At 56.5% G+C, this 14,802-nt stretch overlaps 5 protein-coding genes across 5 annotated transcripts; 3 read left to right on the top strand and 2 right to left on the bottom strand.

Annotated features, from left to right (window-relative positions):
* Nucleotides 1-125: 125 nt before the first annotated feature.
* KVR01_011066 (uncharacterized protein) lies at nucleotides 126-1,964 on the bottom strand (the record flags this gene model as incomplete). The annotated part of the gene is made up of 3 exons (XM_044787342.1): nucleotides 126-218; nucleotides 283-1,469; nucleotides 1,538-1,964. The coding sequence occupies 3 exons, from the start codon at nucleotides 1,962-1,964 to the stop codon at nucleotides 126-128; spliced, it is 1,707 nt and encodes a 568-aa protein (XP_044640213.1).
* A 517-nt stretch (nucleotides 1,965-2,481) lies between these two features.
* On the top strand, nucleotides 2,482-4,115 carry KVR01_011050 (uncharacterized protein). Its single transcript, XM_044789795.1, has 2 exons — nucleotides 2,482-2,979; nucleotides 3,037-4,115. The coding sequence occupies exons 1-2, from the start codon at nucleotides 2,723-2,725 to the stop codon at nucleotides 3,605-3,607; spliced, it is 828 nt and encodes a 275-aa protein (XP_044640197.1). The 5' UTR covers nucleotides 2,482-2,722; the 3' UTR covers nucleotides 3,608-4,115.
* Nucleotides 4,116-4,236: 121 nt separating this feature from the next.
* Nucleotides 4,237-8,373, top strand: KVR01_010926 (uncharacterized protein). Its single transcript, XM_044782168.1, has 5 exons — nucleotides 4,237-4,522; nucleotides 4,589-5,299; nucleotides 5,355-5,948; nucleotides 6,000-6,243; nucleotides 6,296-8,373. The coding sequence occupies exons 1-5, from the start codon at nucleotides 4,427-4,429 to the stop codon at nucleotides 7,294-7,296; spliced, it is 2,646 nt and encodes an 881-aa protein (XP_044640073.1). The 5' UTR covers nucleotides 4,237-4,426; the 3' UTR covers nucleotides 7,297-8,373.
* Nucleotides 8,374-8,817: 444 nt separating this feature from the next.
* On the top strand, nucleotides 8,818-11,629 carry KVR01_011103 (uncharacterized protein). The gene is made up of 4 exons (XM_044791201.1): nucleotides 8,818-9,072; nucleotides 9,141-9,271; nucleotides 9,342-10,046; nucleotides 10,110-11,629. Exons 1-4 carry the CDS (start codon nucleotides 9,007-9,009, stop codon nucleotides 10,963-10,965), a joined length of 1,758 nt encoding a protein of 585 aa, XP_044640250.1. The 5' UTR covers nucleotides 8,818-9,006; the 3' UTR covers nucleotides 10,966-11,629.
* A 1,050-nt stretch (nucleotides 11,630-12,679) lies between these two features.
* On the bottom strand, nucleotides 12,680-14,372 carry KVR01_010790 (uncharacterized protein). The gene is made up of 2 exons (XM_044793178.1): nucleotides 14,070-14,372; nucleotides 12,680-13,979 (listed from the first exon to the last, which is right to left on the bottom strand). Exons 1-2 carry the CDS (start codon nucleotides 14,316-14,318, stop codon nucleotides 12,684-12,686), a joined length of 1,545 nt encoding a protein of 514 aa, XP_044639937.1. The 5' UTR covers nucleotides 14,319-14,372; the 3' UTR covers nucleotides 12,680-12,683.
* Nucleotides 14,373-14,802: the final 430 nt, after the last annotated feature.

Here is a 14,802-nt window from a genome sequence, read left to right as displayed (position 1 = left end):
TCTTTATTCTTCACACTGCAATGCCCTAGAGAAGTTGTCAATCATCAGTGTCCTCGAAATTCAATTCTTAGTCTACATAAAACGCAGGAGACCGATTTTAAACAGGGTACATTTTGATTTTAGCATCAAATGTATGTGAGCGTGTTGTCGAAGCGGATTGTGCCCGTTACACCCAGCGAAGCCTCGCCGCCTGCCACGCAAGGGCCGCGGGCATATATCTATGAGATTCGGTGTCAGCAAAAGATGATCCGCCAGCCATCCAACGGGAGGACAGCAACTTGCCTCTCCTTCAGCCTTGTCATCCGTAACCTTGTGGTCACCCGAGTCCTTCAGGAGTATCTCCGTACAAGTCAGAGGGGGGCCGAAGTGCGATTGTTTGTCCTCAAAGACCCGATAGTCATAGAACTGCGTCTGCGCCACAGCACCGGCGACCTTGGGTGCGCTCAGCGCGTAGAGAATCCTCGCGCCGAGGAAGATACGTAGGTCAGACAGCACGGCGGACGACAGGGGCGGCGTGCCTGCCCCGGCGCGCTCGGCCGTGTACACGAGGCGGAGTTTTCCCGGGGTGCGGCCGACGGCCGGCCGCAGACTGTCGTTGAGGCTGGTAAGCAGGGACGCGGCGGGCATGACGCCGTTCTGAGTGAGGGTTCGGGTCTGCAGCCAGTGAATCTTGCTGGGCAGGAATGAGCTGACGTTGCGAGTAGCCTCAGCATGCGTCTTGAGAAGAGTGTTGGGTGATGCGACGACGATGGTGGGGGAGATTCCGCGAGTGGCGAGAGTGAGGTCCATTTCCTCGCTTGCCGAGGAGTTGAATGCCACCGAGGCGTTGGAGAAGAGGGCAGTCAGGGTGAGGACGAGGGTGTGCGTGTTGGTCAGGGCGTCAGCAGGCAGGAACAGGTCCGACGGGCTCATGCGCTGGGTTTGCGGAACAGCAAAGAGCTGCCCGGCGATTGCGGACACGAAGTTGGCGCTTGTAAAGCGGACCATCTCCTCGGTGACACCCGGCTTCGATTTCCAGAAGACAGTGACATCCCGAGCCTCCAACTGGCCCTGGGCGGGAAGAACTTCAGCGCCGGCATCCACAGGGCTGTCCTGTACGATATCCTGCCAGGTTGAAACGTTAAGGCTGCCTCCCACGCCCTCGGGAACCTCTGTCCAGTCCAGATGCCTGTTGCCCTCGTCAACAACCCATATGACCTGTCTCAGGGACGGATAGTTCTTGACCACGAGGTCCAAGGGGAAGGAGCCAGGCAGGGCGACAACGGTATCGGCAGCAGAGCGCCGCAACATGGAAATGACAGCCTCATCGGACTGGTCGAAAGGAATGAGAATCGCAGTCAGGTTGTGGAAGGAGCAGGCGAAAAGGCCAGCGATGAACTCGACCGAGTTGGGGAGGTAGATTGCGACGCGAGCACCGCCCTGGTCGAGGATGTGCTTGCCGATGAGGTTGATCTGCCGGGTCACATCGTCTGCAAATGTTAGCCGCTGATGGATGGGAACCGGAGACGTCTACGTCTACGTCTAGAAAGACACATACCAAGCTTGTGCTCCAGGACCTTCTCGGCACCCAAGACAGTCAGGATCTTGCCCTTGCCGACTGGTTTGCCCTCCTGGGAAGTGCCGCTGACGGCCTGCCGCCAGACGTCCCTGAGGTCGCCATCTCGGCCCCTCGACCACTTGGAGGCACCGGGCTCCTTGACGTTGAGCCCAGCGTTCAGGGGCATGCCATGCGGGGCGGAGTGTGACCGGTAGATGGACGACTCGTTTGGGTATCGCACGGGTGAGGCCTGGGCTTGGCGGGCCAGCAGCAGAGGATGGGTATCGGGGTCGCGGCGCGAGAAGAGCGTATAGCTCAGGTATATGACGAGGAAAGTGGTGATGGCGGTGGACCAGGCGTTCCATTGTGAGAACAGGCCGGTCACGCCCTCGTCGAACTGCCACATGGTCCTCTCGTAGAACCCCATGGTGAGAACAAGATGGGCCGGCGGCTCCGACGGGCGCGATGGTGAGGATCGGGTCGGGTTTTAGAGGCGCGGTTGGTGGACCGTAGAGATCATTGGGGCACACGCAGTGGCTACCTTTGTTGGGCTGAGTTGAGGATGGGTGAGGAGACGAGATTTCAATGCTGTCGGGTAATGTAGCCTTCGAGGCCTTGACTGACTGTCAGCCAAATACGTAGTTGGTTCTAAGGTGGGCGTCAGCTGTAGCTAATAAGTACTTGGGTAGGTAGTCTGGTCCTGGAAGCCTCGGGGGGGCTGAGCTGTCACTGAGTAGCGGGGCTGGGTACGTGTGTACCTACAGTAGTCAGGTAGCCCCACACGCCCGAGGGTCCAACATACCCAAGTACCTAGGTACTCGAGAAGGTACCTAGCTCCCAATGTCGAACGGGCTAGCGGCTGATGCCGAGATCCAAGAGGCTGGCGACAGGGTTGTGGTCGCCTGGGAAGCCGCGCTTTGTTTTCATGCACCAACCAACCCAGGCCGCGATTTAAGCTCCTCTCCCGGGTCCCCTTCCTCAATCCAACCCACGAAGCGCCGACGACCACGACCACGACCACCCGCGCGGGCTTGCCTCGCCATCGCCACTGTTCCCAGGCTCCTACTAACCACAGCAGATTCACCCACCGGACTACGCCTTCTCCAGTCTCGACATCTCGTAGCATCGCTGCATCGACATCACCAACCGCGCATCCCCGAGGCTGCGCAGCACCAAAGGCCTGTTATGTCTTCCACCACAGCCCTTGCGCTCAACAAGACGCGAAACTACGGAGCCCTCACAACACCCAACAAGGCCAGCCCAGCCCCGGCGACCGACTCTCCAGGGAACTGGCAGCACCCGCGCATCAAAGAGATCACTCGCCGTCAACAAGCAACAACGTTCGACAGTGACAATGTCAAGACTATATTCTACAACATTGCCGCCGTTTTTGTCATCCATCTTATACGCTTAGCCGCTGCCCAATACGGCCCATCGCCACTGTAAGCTCGATCCGCGGTGAGGCGCAGGGCCTTCTTGAAGCTAACTCGGAACCCCAGGTCAAGTGATGCGAAAGAGTACCTCTACTGGACCGTCTTGGTCGCTCATCTTATTCCTCTGTTGAACATGGGCCGCGCCTGTCTTCCATTGATACGGCCCAGAGACGATCTTTGCGATATCCCCTTGACAAAAGCCCAGCGTGCGCTCCTTGGCCTGCCCCCAAGTTCAGCCCCGCCCACACCGAACTCAGTCTACAGCACGCCTCCAAGATACGCCCGCACGCCTTCGATCAACGGATCTATCGGGAAGCCAAGCCCAGCCAGTTCTCCTCTGTCTGGAAATGGCAGTCCTTCCTCCACCACACGGCTCAATGGGTCTCCGTACTCTCCCGCAGCAAGCCCCTTGCTTCAGAAAGCTGTGGGCTACAGCGGGGGACGGCGGTCGTCGTATGGGTCGCCGAGCCCATTCAACGCGAGCACGAGCTCTTTCAACCTTAGCACTGCTTCTAGCATCTTCTCCGAACCTCCACCGACCCCCAGCCCGACCGGCGGGAAAAGGATCAGTGTTGGCCTGAACAACAAGTGGCTGTACGACAGGAGCCGTCGATCGTCGGGCAACGTCTGGTCGTGAGGTGGATAAAGTCGAGGTATGAAACGATTGCACACGGACATGGGGTGAGGTGGCAAAGTAGCATGGGCAGTCGAGCCGGTACCCGGTGCTTTTGCCCGTTCGTCTGATCTTTGTCAAGAACAGACTGGACAGGGCATTACAGAGCAAAAGAAAGGCAGAGGCACAGGGGATAGGCACAGACACGGGGCTTTGGGGCTGCGAAATTCTGCAGGGGCTCTGGTCATGCAGCCTCAAGAATCCACGAAGCGGCAGTGGAATTCTTGCGCAACTCCACGTCATGTAATTCGGAGTGATGCTGCGCTGAAATGACCAAACATATCTGGTTATCATAGAGTGAGCGCCAGGGTACAGACAGTGCAGACAGTGCAGACAGTGCAGACACCACAAGCAGCAGGACGCCTTGCAGTCTCACGTTCACCCCGTCGCAACGAGCTGGGGCTTTGGTTGGCATTGGCCAGGCTGTTTGACAGCAGAGCAGAATATGTAACAATTGAGACCTCTAAAACGCACGTATTGCATACCTGGTCATGCCGGGGCCAGTCGTGACCATTTGAATATTCAATGGAGGGACCACCACAGCGTGCCTTGATCTGCAAGCTGAAAGGGTTAGGTGTCCCGAGGGCCGCGGCTAGCAGGGAGTGATATCACTGCCGCCTGCAGGCCTGCCCAGTTGCCGGCATCAGGAACTCCAAAGCATCAACGTCCAAACCTACACGCCCTCCACCTGCAGCCCGTCACCAGTGAATCCCTGCAGATCCATCTTCGTCCCGCGACCAGTGCAAGAGCAGGCTTAAGACATGCTATCGGGTCGCCGCCAACATGGGTGCAAGCGACTCGAAGCTTGTCTTCAAAAAGGGCATCTTTAGGCTCAGTGGAGAGCGCAGCATCGCTGCTGACGATCCATACTGGACCTCTGTCCGTAGCCCGTCCTGTCTCCCCTAAGCTCGGCCGGGCCGCCTTGTCGCTGACAGTCATCAACAGTTCTGGGAGCTGCCCGAATCCTCCGATGATGTCTTCAGCCTGTTTGCCGCTGCAGATATCCGGCGCACGCGAGACCATGCGATCGAGAACCTCGAGACCTTGATACTGGCCGTCACCTCGCGTCTCTTCAACCTGCGACACCATCCATCGTTTCCCGACCCCGAGATTGCCCCCGAGCGCGATGCTCTCAACTGCATCAGGGTCCTCACCAGGGTTCTGCCTTACATATACGAAGCCGACAATCTCCATGAGTGGGAGGACCGCTTTTTCTGGGGCATCCGGCGGAAGAGGACACGGGAGTCAGCAATAGCTAGCGAGGTCTTGTTCGACGACGGCGAGGAGGAAGCGGCGAGGACCAGAAAATCAGAAGAATTCGAGGAGGTCAGGCCCCTGGCTGAGGAGCTGATCGACACCCTCATCGACTTGCTGTTCTTCTCCGACTTCACAGTCTCAAAACAACAACACGGCAAGCCCAAGGTCACCTACGCAATATGGCAGAGCGGGGTCGGCTGCAATCAGGCCGTTGCTACGACCAAGGAGTTTGAGAGCAACCGCATCGAAGTCTTACGCCTGCTGCTCGCTATCACCGGCCAGAGCCTGTACATGTCCGCCGCGGTGCTCCCACGGAACGGTACCAAAGCCCTGACGCACATCTGCACCTGTGCGGACAAGCAGGTCGTCTTGTCTCTTCTCTGCTCTCTGCTGAATACTGTAAGGCCTCGAATAGCCCACGTTCTTCGTGCGGGATATGCTAACCAACTTCCAGACCATGAAATACAACCCTGCCAGTTGGAGAGTGCCATACAACACGCTCGTCTTCAAGGACCCAAGACAGATCCTTGTTACCTATTCCTTGCAACTACTCCTTGTCACGCTTCTGTATCCTGTTCCTGAGCTTAATGGCGATCCGCAAAAGAACTGGTTCCGCCACTTTCTCGGACGGATACATCGGCCACAGGACTTTCAGTTCATCGTCGATGGTATGACGCGCATCCTGAACCAACCCTTGCAGGCTAATGCGTCGTATATCCCCGGAACACAGTCGTCCATACGTTTTGCCCCCGAAATGATAATGTTGTTCTGGGAAATAACGCAATGCAACAAGCGGTTCCGGTCCTTCATTGTCGATACTGAGAGGGCACACGACTTCACTATCCTGATCTTGTTTTACGCTCTGGAGTATAAGAGCGACGCTTCAAAGCAAGGGGTCGTGCGGATGTGCGCATTCCTTCTACAGACCTTGAGCGTGGAGAAGAACTTCGGTGTCAATCTCAACAAGTCTTTTGAAGCACAAGAGACGCTGCCACCTGTGATCCGCATACAAGGTTTCAGGGGCACCTACGCGGACTTCCTCATACAGGTAAGTTGAGGGAGTAGTTGAAGGTGAAGATCCGTCTCTAATACCACTTAGTCTATCTACAACCTCATCACCACGAGCAATGGAAAGCTTACGGCCATATACCCTGCCCTGTTGGCAATCATCAACAATATCGCCTACTACGTCGAGGGACTCAGTGTGGCGACCGGCGCAAAGATGATGCAGCTCTTCAACTCAATGTCTTCTCCCTCGTTCCTGTTGGCGAATGATACGAACCATGCCCTTCTGCGGTCACTGCTCGAGTCCATGAACTCCATACTTGAGCACCAGTTCAAAAGTGAGTTGTTTACCGGCCTGATGTGATGGGGCTCTGATTTGACAATTTGCAGAAAACCCCGAGTTTGTCGCGGCAGTGCTGCGAAACAGGAAACGTTTTGAGGCGCTTCGCAACTTTACCTTGGAAAGCGGCCAGGAAGAAATCGAGCGGCGCAATCGACGGAGAAAGGATGCTCGGGCTTCCTCAGACATGGACTCCACGAGGAGTTCCGCAGAGAGCTTGAGGAGCCCCGTGACGGGCCACTCGCGGCCAACAGCACTCAGCAACGTCCCCGAAGAGGACGGCACATTTACCATCGGCGATGATGAGGACGACAGCGACGAGGAGCGCCCCACGCCCTCGCAATCCGATCCAAGCGAGAACCCATCGCGGGCATCTTCGGTGGTGTCAAACGTCGAGGACGCAGTGCCAACACAGCTGCGCGGCATGTCGGAGAAGGCCAGGGGCAAGATGCCGGCTGGAATCCAGAACTTCTCCAGGCAGAACAGCATGACCAGCCTCAGCGGGTACTCCATGTCCGGCCAGTCGGTGAACGGCCAATTCGAGCCCACACCGCAGTGGATCGACAGCTGGCTCCCAGAACTGCCCCTGCACACTATCCTGAGCGCGATCCCGCAGGTATCGGCCCTGGTGACGCGGCAGGCGCTGATCGCGGACCACGCGTCGCCCGAGACGCTGCGCAAGATCAGCCAAGTGAAGCTGGTCGGGGTGGACCCGTCGCCGGTGCGGGTGCACTCGTTCGAGTGGTCTCCGCTGGCGTTGGGGTGGTACGAGTCCCTGATCTGGAGCTTCATTTTCAGCAGCGAGATGCAGATCTCAAAGGGCACGGTGGGCATCTGGAACGGCACGGGCATCAAGCTGTTCCGCGTGCAGGAGACGGCGCCAGAAGGCCCGACGCTGACCAGCCCCCGAGGCGCTGTCGACGCGGTCGGCAGCAACATCGTGTCCAGAATCGGCGCAATGAACCTGCGCGGGCCCGCGCAGCAGGGCTACAATCAGGTCGGTCAGGGCGGGGGTGGCGCCGGCTCACCAAACCCATCTTCACGGGGCTAAGGATCGGGCGATGCTGGGGACGTAGGGCTGAGCGGATCTTGACATTGTGCTGGAGTGGGTCGTGGATATATGCCACAAACAGCACGCGGCGTAAAGACAGGCGGCGGCGGGAATTTTGGGAGATAAAGCATAGCGACTGTATTACACACGTAGCTGTTTCGTTACGGGGCCAGTAGTGGCCGGGTCATATTCAGTCAGTACAACGAGTGGGCGGGTTGCTTTTGATTCTAATAAGGGCGGGCGTAATGGAGCCCTTTCGGCCTCCTCCCTGCCGAGGCGGGATTGAACACCGACCTATAAGGGTGTGCCGCTGCTCCCTCATCTGGAGACCATTGCGATACCAGCTATTGGAACATATACGGCTATACCGAGAGCAACAATACTCCTTCTTGGTGTTGGTCTTCTCTCGAGATCGTCGCTAAACCGGGTCCAGCTATCAGTATCAGACCGATGGCTTGAGCGACGAGTCGGTACCCAAGGGACAGAGCCGTGCAGAGCCGTGCAGTTGCACGTTTCACTTGCCAAAACGTCAGGCTACTGAAGTGAATACCTCGCCTTGGCTCCCGACGTCGCCACTGACAGCTAGCGCCCAGGCGCCCAGGTCCAATGACGGCAGCAAGGCGTCGTGCAGAGCAATAAGCTTATTTGTTGAACCTTGGGCCCACAGCAAAGTCGCCCTGCACCCCAATGAGACGCGGACAAATCTGCGTATCCAAGGGACCTGTCCCCAGCGCGTGCGCATCGCATTGGGGTGGCAGGGAAATGTCGCCACTGCCCCCACGAGCCGGGCACACCTCTGCGCTCTCCCTTTGTAGAAGCGTATGGTCAGGTGTCAGTTGAGGTGTGGTGTAGATGGCAACGGCGTACGAGTCGCAACCTGCATGTCTCGGGAGGCAGCCCACCAGGAGCTGGGTGGTCTGGACTACCGGTACGTAGTGGTTGAATAGCTGTGTGTGTGTGTGTGCGCGTGTCTATTTGCTCTATCTTTTTGTTTGAGATGCCGTGCATATTTTTGCCACTCTCGCCCGAGCAAGATGGCCACATGGTGTATTGGCTTCTTACCCTTCCAAGTTTTCTGTCCGCGCTTGTAGCACACCGGCACTCTCGTTATAGTAACGGCGGCCTTGCTTGGATTCCTGACCCACGGCGGCGCGGGAAGGATGGGGGACCCTCGAGGATCACGACCGGCGCGAGGCACCAGAAAGGGGTCGATCATTTCCGGAGTCTCGTTAGCGGGCATGCAGCACAGCCACGTCAGTGCCGTTCTCGAGCGGATATGCTGGTCCGTCGCTACTGGGAGGGGACATTTTGTATGGAATTGACGCCACATCTGCGGTCGGGATCTGTCAAGCCACGTCGCAAGGATGATAGATGCCCAGCAGCCCAGTCAATCTGGACCCTTGAATATGATAGTCTGGTAGGCGCCTTTCCTTTTTTGACGGGTCGTCGAAAAGGCAAGAAGGAGAAGGAGACAGCGCGCGTGTTTATTATCCCATTATCTCCTTGTCGTTATAGGTGCCTGTGAAATTATTTTGCCATTTACAAAACCGGTTTCGCGTCGCATCAACATAGCACATGCATATTCTCGTCTGCAACTCGAAGAAACTCACGCTCGCTTCTGGGTAACTGCATCTTGTTTTCTTGCTCTTGATCCTTGTGCCAAGATCTGCTCGCCAGAGTGGACAATGTGTGTAGCATTGTGGTAGCATCATGGTAGACACTGAAGAGTCCCCACCGGTGGCGCCCGGCGACGAGGTCAAGCCGTACAAAATCCACGTGAGTTTGCCCCCTTTGCCTCTCTTCTCCTCGTGCCGGCCATGACAGACTGCTAACGCCACCTACAGGTCTCGAGCAGGTACCTGGACCTCACCAGGCAGAAGCTGGAGCTGACCCGTCTTCCCCACGAGAGCACACAGCCTCCGTCCGAGGACTGGTGGGAGCCCAAACCCCAGGTAGAACCGCTCATTGATTTTTGGTAAGTCGTAAATACGCTGTTCGCTGGCGGGATGGCCTCGTACCCGAGGGCCGGGCTGACATGACGGCAGGCTCGAGAAGTACTCGTGGCGCGAGCAGGAGGAGAGCCTGAACAAGACTCCCCAGTTCCGCACGTCGATATCCATCCCATCCTCAGAGACGCCCCTTCGGCTCCACTTGATCCATGTTCCCTCGCCTCATAGCCATGCCCTGCCGCTCCTGTTGATACCCCCTTTCCCATTCTCCAACCTCGCCCTCGCCCATCTGGTGAAGCCCTTCACCGAGCCCGAGGATGCGTCCGTGGACCAGCCGTTCCACCTGGTCATACCGGCCCTGCCGGGGCTCGGCTTCAGCGACCCCTTCCCAAACAACACGCCCGTGATCCCGGCGACGGCCGAGATGCTCAACACGCTGATGCTGCGCCTCGGGTACGAGCACTACCTGGTCAGCAACTCGGGCGCCGCGCAGTCCTCGCCCGCCAGGATCGACTGGAAGCTCATCGAGAGCCTCTCGTCTGGCTACCCGAGCTCATGCCTCGGCGCCCACCTCATCTCCCCGCCGCTGTGCTCACCGAAGCTGTCCGAGTCGCCCCTGGAGTGGGCCAAGTGGACCATCGCCAATGTGCTCAACGCGCCGATCCTGGGGTACAGCAAGGAGGATCTTTCCGCGCACAAGCACTGGCAGGCGACCGTGGCTCTGGCGCACAAGAAGAAGGCCCTCACGCCGTCTGAGTTCGGCCTGGACAATGTAGGGCTGAAGGAGCCAAACACACTGGCGTAAGCAGCTGCCCGCATGCATGTTCAACACTGTCAGTGACCCGTGGACTGACGTGGCCGCAGATACGCAATGTGCGACTCCCCCACGGGGCTTCTCGTCTTCGCCCTCAAGGGCCTGCGCCTTCTCGCACCCCGGCTGCCGTTCACGCCGCAACAGATCATCACCTTCACCAACCTGGCGTGGCTGCCGGGACCAGAGTACGCAATGCGCTTCTGGGCGCATTGCGCCACGCATGACGACAGCGACGACAAGAGGGAGGCGCCCAAGAAGCCGGCGGCAAGACCGAGAGTCGGCATCACCGTCTTCCTTGGGGAGACGGAGACGGAGACGGAGGCGGAGACAGGAGGAGAGGGCGGGGGATCTGACACCACCGCCGCTCTGGAAGCAGGTGAGACGACGGTCCAGGTAGATGCGCCCACCAAAGCCGATGCAGGCACGGGCTATGTGTGCCCGGCGTGGGCCAACGCACACTACAGCGTCCTGTTCTCGCAGCGGGTACGCGGGGTGCCGGGCCTGCTGGCCTGGGAGAGGCCGCACGTCATCCTGACCGGCCTGAGGGGCCTCTCTGCTGAGTTGCTGAAGGCCAACGGGCGGTTCTGGACCTCGACGGCGGACGCAGACAACACCGTCCCCATGGAGGGAGTGGCGGCCCCGGATGGGCCAGCTGGGGGTGACGGCGGCCTGATGCCACCGCCACGGCCGATCCTCGAGCAAGGCGACAGCTCCCGGACCCAGGTTGCGTCACAGCCGCCTTCCAGCCCCAAGGGCAAGGAACCCGAGGTGGCGTCCCCTTCGATGTCGCCCCAACCACTGAAGCCCGAGGAGGAGTGGGAGGAAGAACGGTCCATTAGAGAGGGCACTCCTGATACCGTCGTCCTGGTGACGGCACCCAAGGAGGACTCGGAGGACACCAAGTGAGCCGCGGTCCCTACCTCTGGCTCTGGTCCATGACGCAGAAGAGACGAGAACAACAACCGCACGACTTCCCTTTGTCAACGATACCATATTTCTCCAGCATGCATACGGCATACAAGCAACAATTGATCACGCGCATTTGGGCGACGGGAAAAAAGGATGGACGGGTGGATAATTGGGGGAAGCTTCCACGGGCCAAATGAAGGCGTCATACCCATGATGATTTCCGGAGTGGGGAAGAAGGACTCCTATTCTTTGTAATACTGTTCAACAGCATAGCGCACACACATGAAGCCATCAAATGAAGCAGTTCGGAATGTGGTGTTCTCAGTTCGTTTCAATATCTTGAACAACAACCGAGGCAGCAGACGGGTGACATTGAACAAAGTTGTCGGACAGGTCTCGTTGTCGGGGGCCACGGGGATTAAGATCTTAGGCTCACAGGGATCAAGTGTCCAATGGGCGAGCCTCGTGCACTCCTTTTGGGGTACAACACTTCGCACAAGGATGACCTTGGTTTTGTCTTGACCAGCAGATGCGCTGCAGATGGAGGCTATCTACTGTTCAAGTGTAGATGTATTTCTCAGGCTTGCTATGGGCGGTGTGTGCCTAGGTACATATGTAGGATACCAATGTGGAATTTGCCAGCAAGGGCATCCGGGTTTCAGACATCTCGATCCGTTAACACCGAGTCAGCATGTTAGTTTTCTTTCGAATAGCATTTATACCTAGGTACCTAGGTACTCTTGCTTACTGGTTTCGCTTCTATTCCGCACACGTCCGAGGACATACCCTAGGGTAAGTGACGCCTTCATACGGTGGATAGGTATGTTAAGCCCTTGGATACATGTGCTTTGCAAGGGATTGCAAGGGATTCTAAAGTGTGTGCCGAGGTGGCACCACCCCTCTGCTGCAAAATGCGGCGCACCCGGATATCTATTGATGCGCCGCCGTTGGAAGTGATTCCGGTAAGCTCGGCGGCACTTCAACAAAGCTTCCACGTGTCGTCTGTGAACCTTTCCCATATTATCCATGTCCGTGGAGATACTCTCAAGTTCAAGCAGTGCAATTGTGTCGTCCCATCACAATTGCGTGATTGTGAAGGACAGACTTGTTGTGCTAACATTCTCCACTTATTATAAATAATAGTATTAAAGGGTATTCGATAATTTTTAAATGTTCTCCCATTTTATTAATAATTTTATGGCGCGAGGTGACGGCCTTCTGTATTTCAGGAAACAAGCTAGGCGGCACTCGGGTGGCGGATTCATACTCAAGTCGAAGAATCCACAGGTGGTCTAGGAACACAGCCTTTTGAGTCGAGATCTTCAGGCGCTTGATCTTGTCGAACTTCTCCATGATGGATCCCTCGTCACGTCTCCAAGCCAAAGCTAGTCTCAATGCAGAATCTGCAGCACGGTTGCTCTTGAGCTTGACGAGGACCTCCACGAGCCCTACCACTGCTCTCGCATGATCGCCAAACGTTTCATCCCTTCGCATTAAGTAATGTGTGTGCGAAAGTCCGAGTCGTTGCTCATGAGCCAGTACCTAGCCTACCAGGAAGTATTGCTTTAAATTAGAATATTTCAATTCATTATGTACTATAAGTATACGCTCTTGTAATGATAGCTATTTGTTTTAACACTAATTTTATGTAAGAATGAATAGACCAGTCGAAATACTATAATGAAGGTTTATCATAGTTTCAAAGAAGAAAGAAACTATTGATATAGCTTTGCAATCTCCTTATGAATGTTCTCCCAGACCACGGGCGGCAGCTTCGCTGTTATCCAATAATTATCCGCGTGGTCCTTCCCCAGCACATTAAATACGTTCCTGATCCAGGGTGGGTCCTGCTTAGTACTGATGGCATGGAAGTAAACCGGCTTTCCTGGGACAGGCGCGATGTCGCTCTTGGGGCCTGGCTTGACGACGGCAGGGGCAAAGTCGATGGCGTCGAAGAACTTAGCCTTGGTCCAGTTACTGCATGACAAAAGGATGCTGTTTGGCTTGATGGGCAGGACCGGACTGTTCCCGGCCTCGCGGGTAAAGCGCATCCGACCCCTGACCTGGCCCTCGGTCACCTGGCTCGCGAGCGACTGGCGTAACCGAAGGGCGATTTGGCCCAGTGGCAAAGAGCGTGCCTCATCTGCGGTCAAATGGGCCGGAGCTGAGCAGACGAAATTGCCCACATAGGCGGCGGAAGAGTCAAAGACGTCTGGGAGGCGGCTGCGCAGCTCGAAGACATTGCCCAAGGCGATCGGGCGGCTCGAGGACCCGGAGGCACGGCAGGTGATCTGGGTCAGCCAGGCTGTCAAGACATCACTGTCGCTGACAAATGGCGTTGTCGGTATGGCTGCCCGGCTGCTCACAGCTGTGCCGTGTTCGTTGACGTCGGCCTCTGCCAGGTGATCTGCTGCTTGCTGCTTTAGAATAGCCATGGCTCTTGCGGGGAGGAAGACCGTCTTGAGCATCTGCTCGGGGACCCAAAAACTATCCCAAATGGAGAGCGCAACAAATCGGGCCAAGCCGAGGCCGCTCAGATTCTGGTCCTTGAGGGCATATGGCTCCTCCTTCTCATGTGGCGGGCCGGTCCCCACGCTGGCCAAGGGGTCCTCGCGCGTGCCCATGAGAGGGGCAACTTCGTCCTCCTTCCCAGCGAGAACCTTGCACCAATTATTGATGATGGCCCGTCGGCCAAAACCATCCGTCATTGTGTGCGGCCAGTTGATTGAGACCAAAGTTGCATCTAAAAAGGTTACCACATGCAGACCGAGCTGAGGCGTATCGGTGTACAAGTAGTCATCCATGCCCCCAGGTGTCGTGTCCGCGGGTCCGACAAACTCCCGGAACCTCTCAGGGCTGTCATAAATATGGATGTCACTCGTCGCCTCGGGCATTTGTGAGGCCAGTGGGTGCTCAGCGAACGAGACACCAAAGGTCTCCTTGGTGAACCGTACCGCAGGTCGTTCTGGCGTGAACTCCGACGGAACGTGGATCTCGAGCTTGCCATTGGACTGGAACATGTTAGACAAGTTACACGAGGAGAGTGCATCCCCGCAGACATGTGCTCAATCCGATCAATGTCAAGCACGAAAACAACTTACACCTTTCCTGATTCTCCCCCCGAGTTTTCGCCAGTCGCCAATCTCCAGCAACCGTGACAAACCGTTGTGGAGCTTGTCGGCGTCAAGAACGTCATTGAAGCGCAAAGTCCACGCGAGAAAAATGGAGCGGTTCAGTGAGTTGTCGTCAAGATAGTGCATAGGCAACACCTCATCGGTGGGCACGCGCTGGGGTTCGACAATTGCCGGTCCCCAGCCGAGCATGGTAGTAATAGAATCAATAATACCCATAATTGATGACTTGAAGATGTTTATAGATGAACTGGTTACTCAAGGTAAAATTCAGGAGAGGGAGGAGAAGTAATCTCAAGCAACGAGCGGCCACATGTGCAGACGGCAGAGTAAGCACTACACTACCCCAACCTCAAAAGCACTTTGAGATGGTCATCCTTCGCGCCAGCTTGGCATCGACAGGGGCTGAGCTGAGACAGGCTTGCATCACATCCAGGTGTTCTAATTGAAATAGGGCATTTGGAGACTGAACAAAAGAAGTGCTATTTCGGACCGAGCAAAAAACAAACAATTTCATGTATACATATCACCGGCTCTAAATACACATTGCTGGCCACTGAAGTCTTTAACTTTCCCGTTTTCTGCTGCTAACCATTTGAGGACAAGGTTCAAATGTTGTTAAACCTTGAAGCCACCTGGAACGGCGGTTTGGAAAACACCCGACGGATGGTACTTCTGACTAGCGGACCTGAGTCTGGAAACA

Source organism: Diaporthe batatas, assembly GCF_019321695.1.
Source record: "Diaporthe batatas strain CRI 302-4 chromosome Unknown Contig00014, whole genome shotgun sequence".
NCBI classification, from domain to species: Eukaryota; Fungi; Ascomycota; class Sordariomycetes; order Diaporthales; family Diaporthaceae; genus Diaporthe; species Diaporthe batatas.
This window is presented reverse-complemented; position numbering and strand designations above follow the sequence as displayed.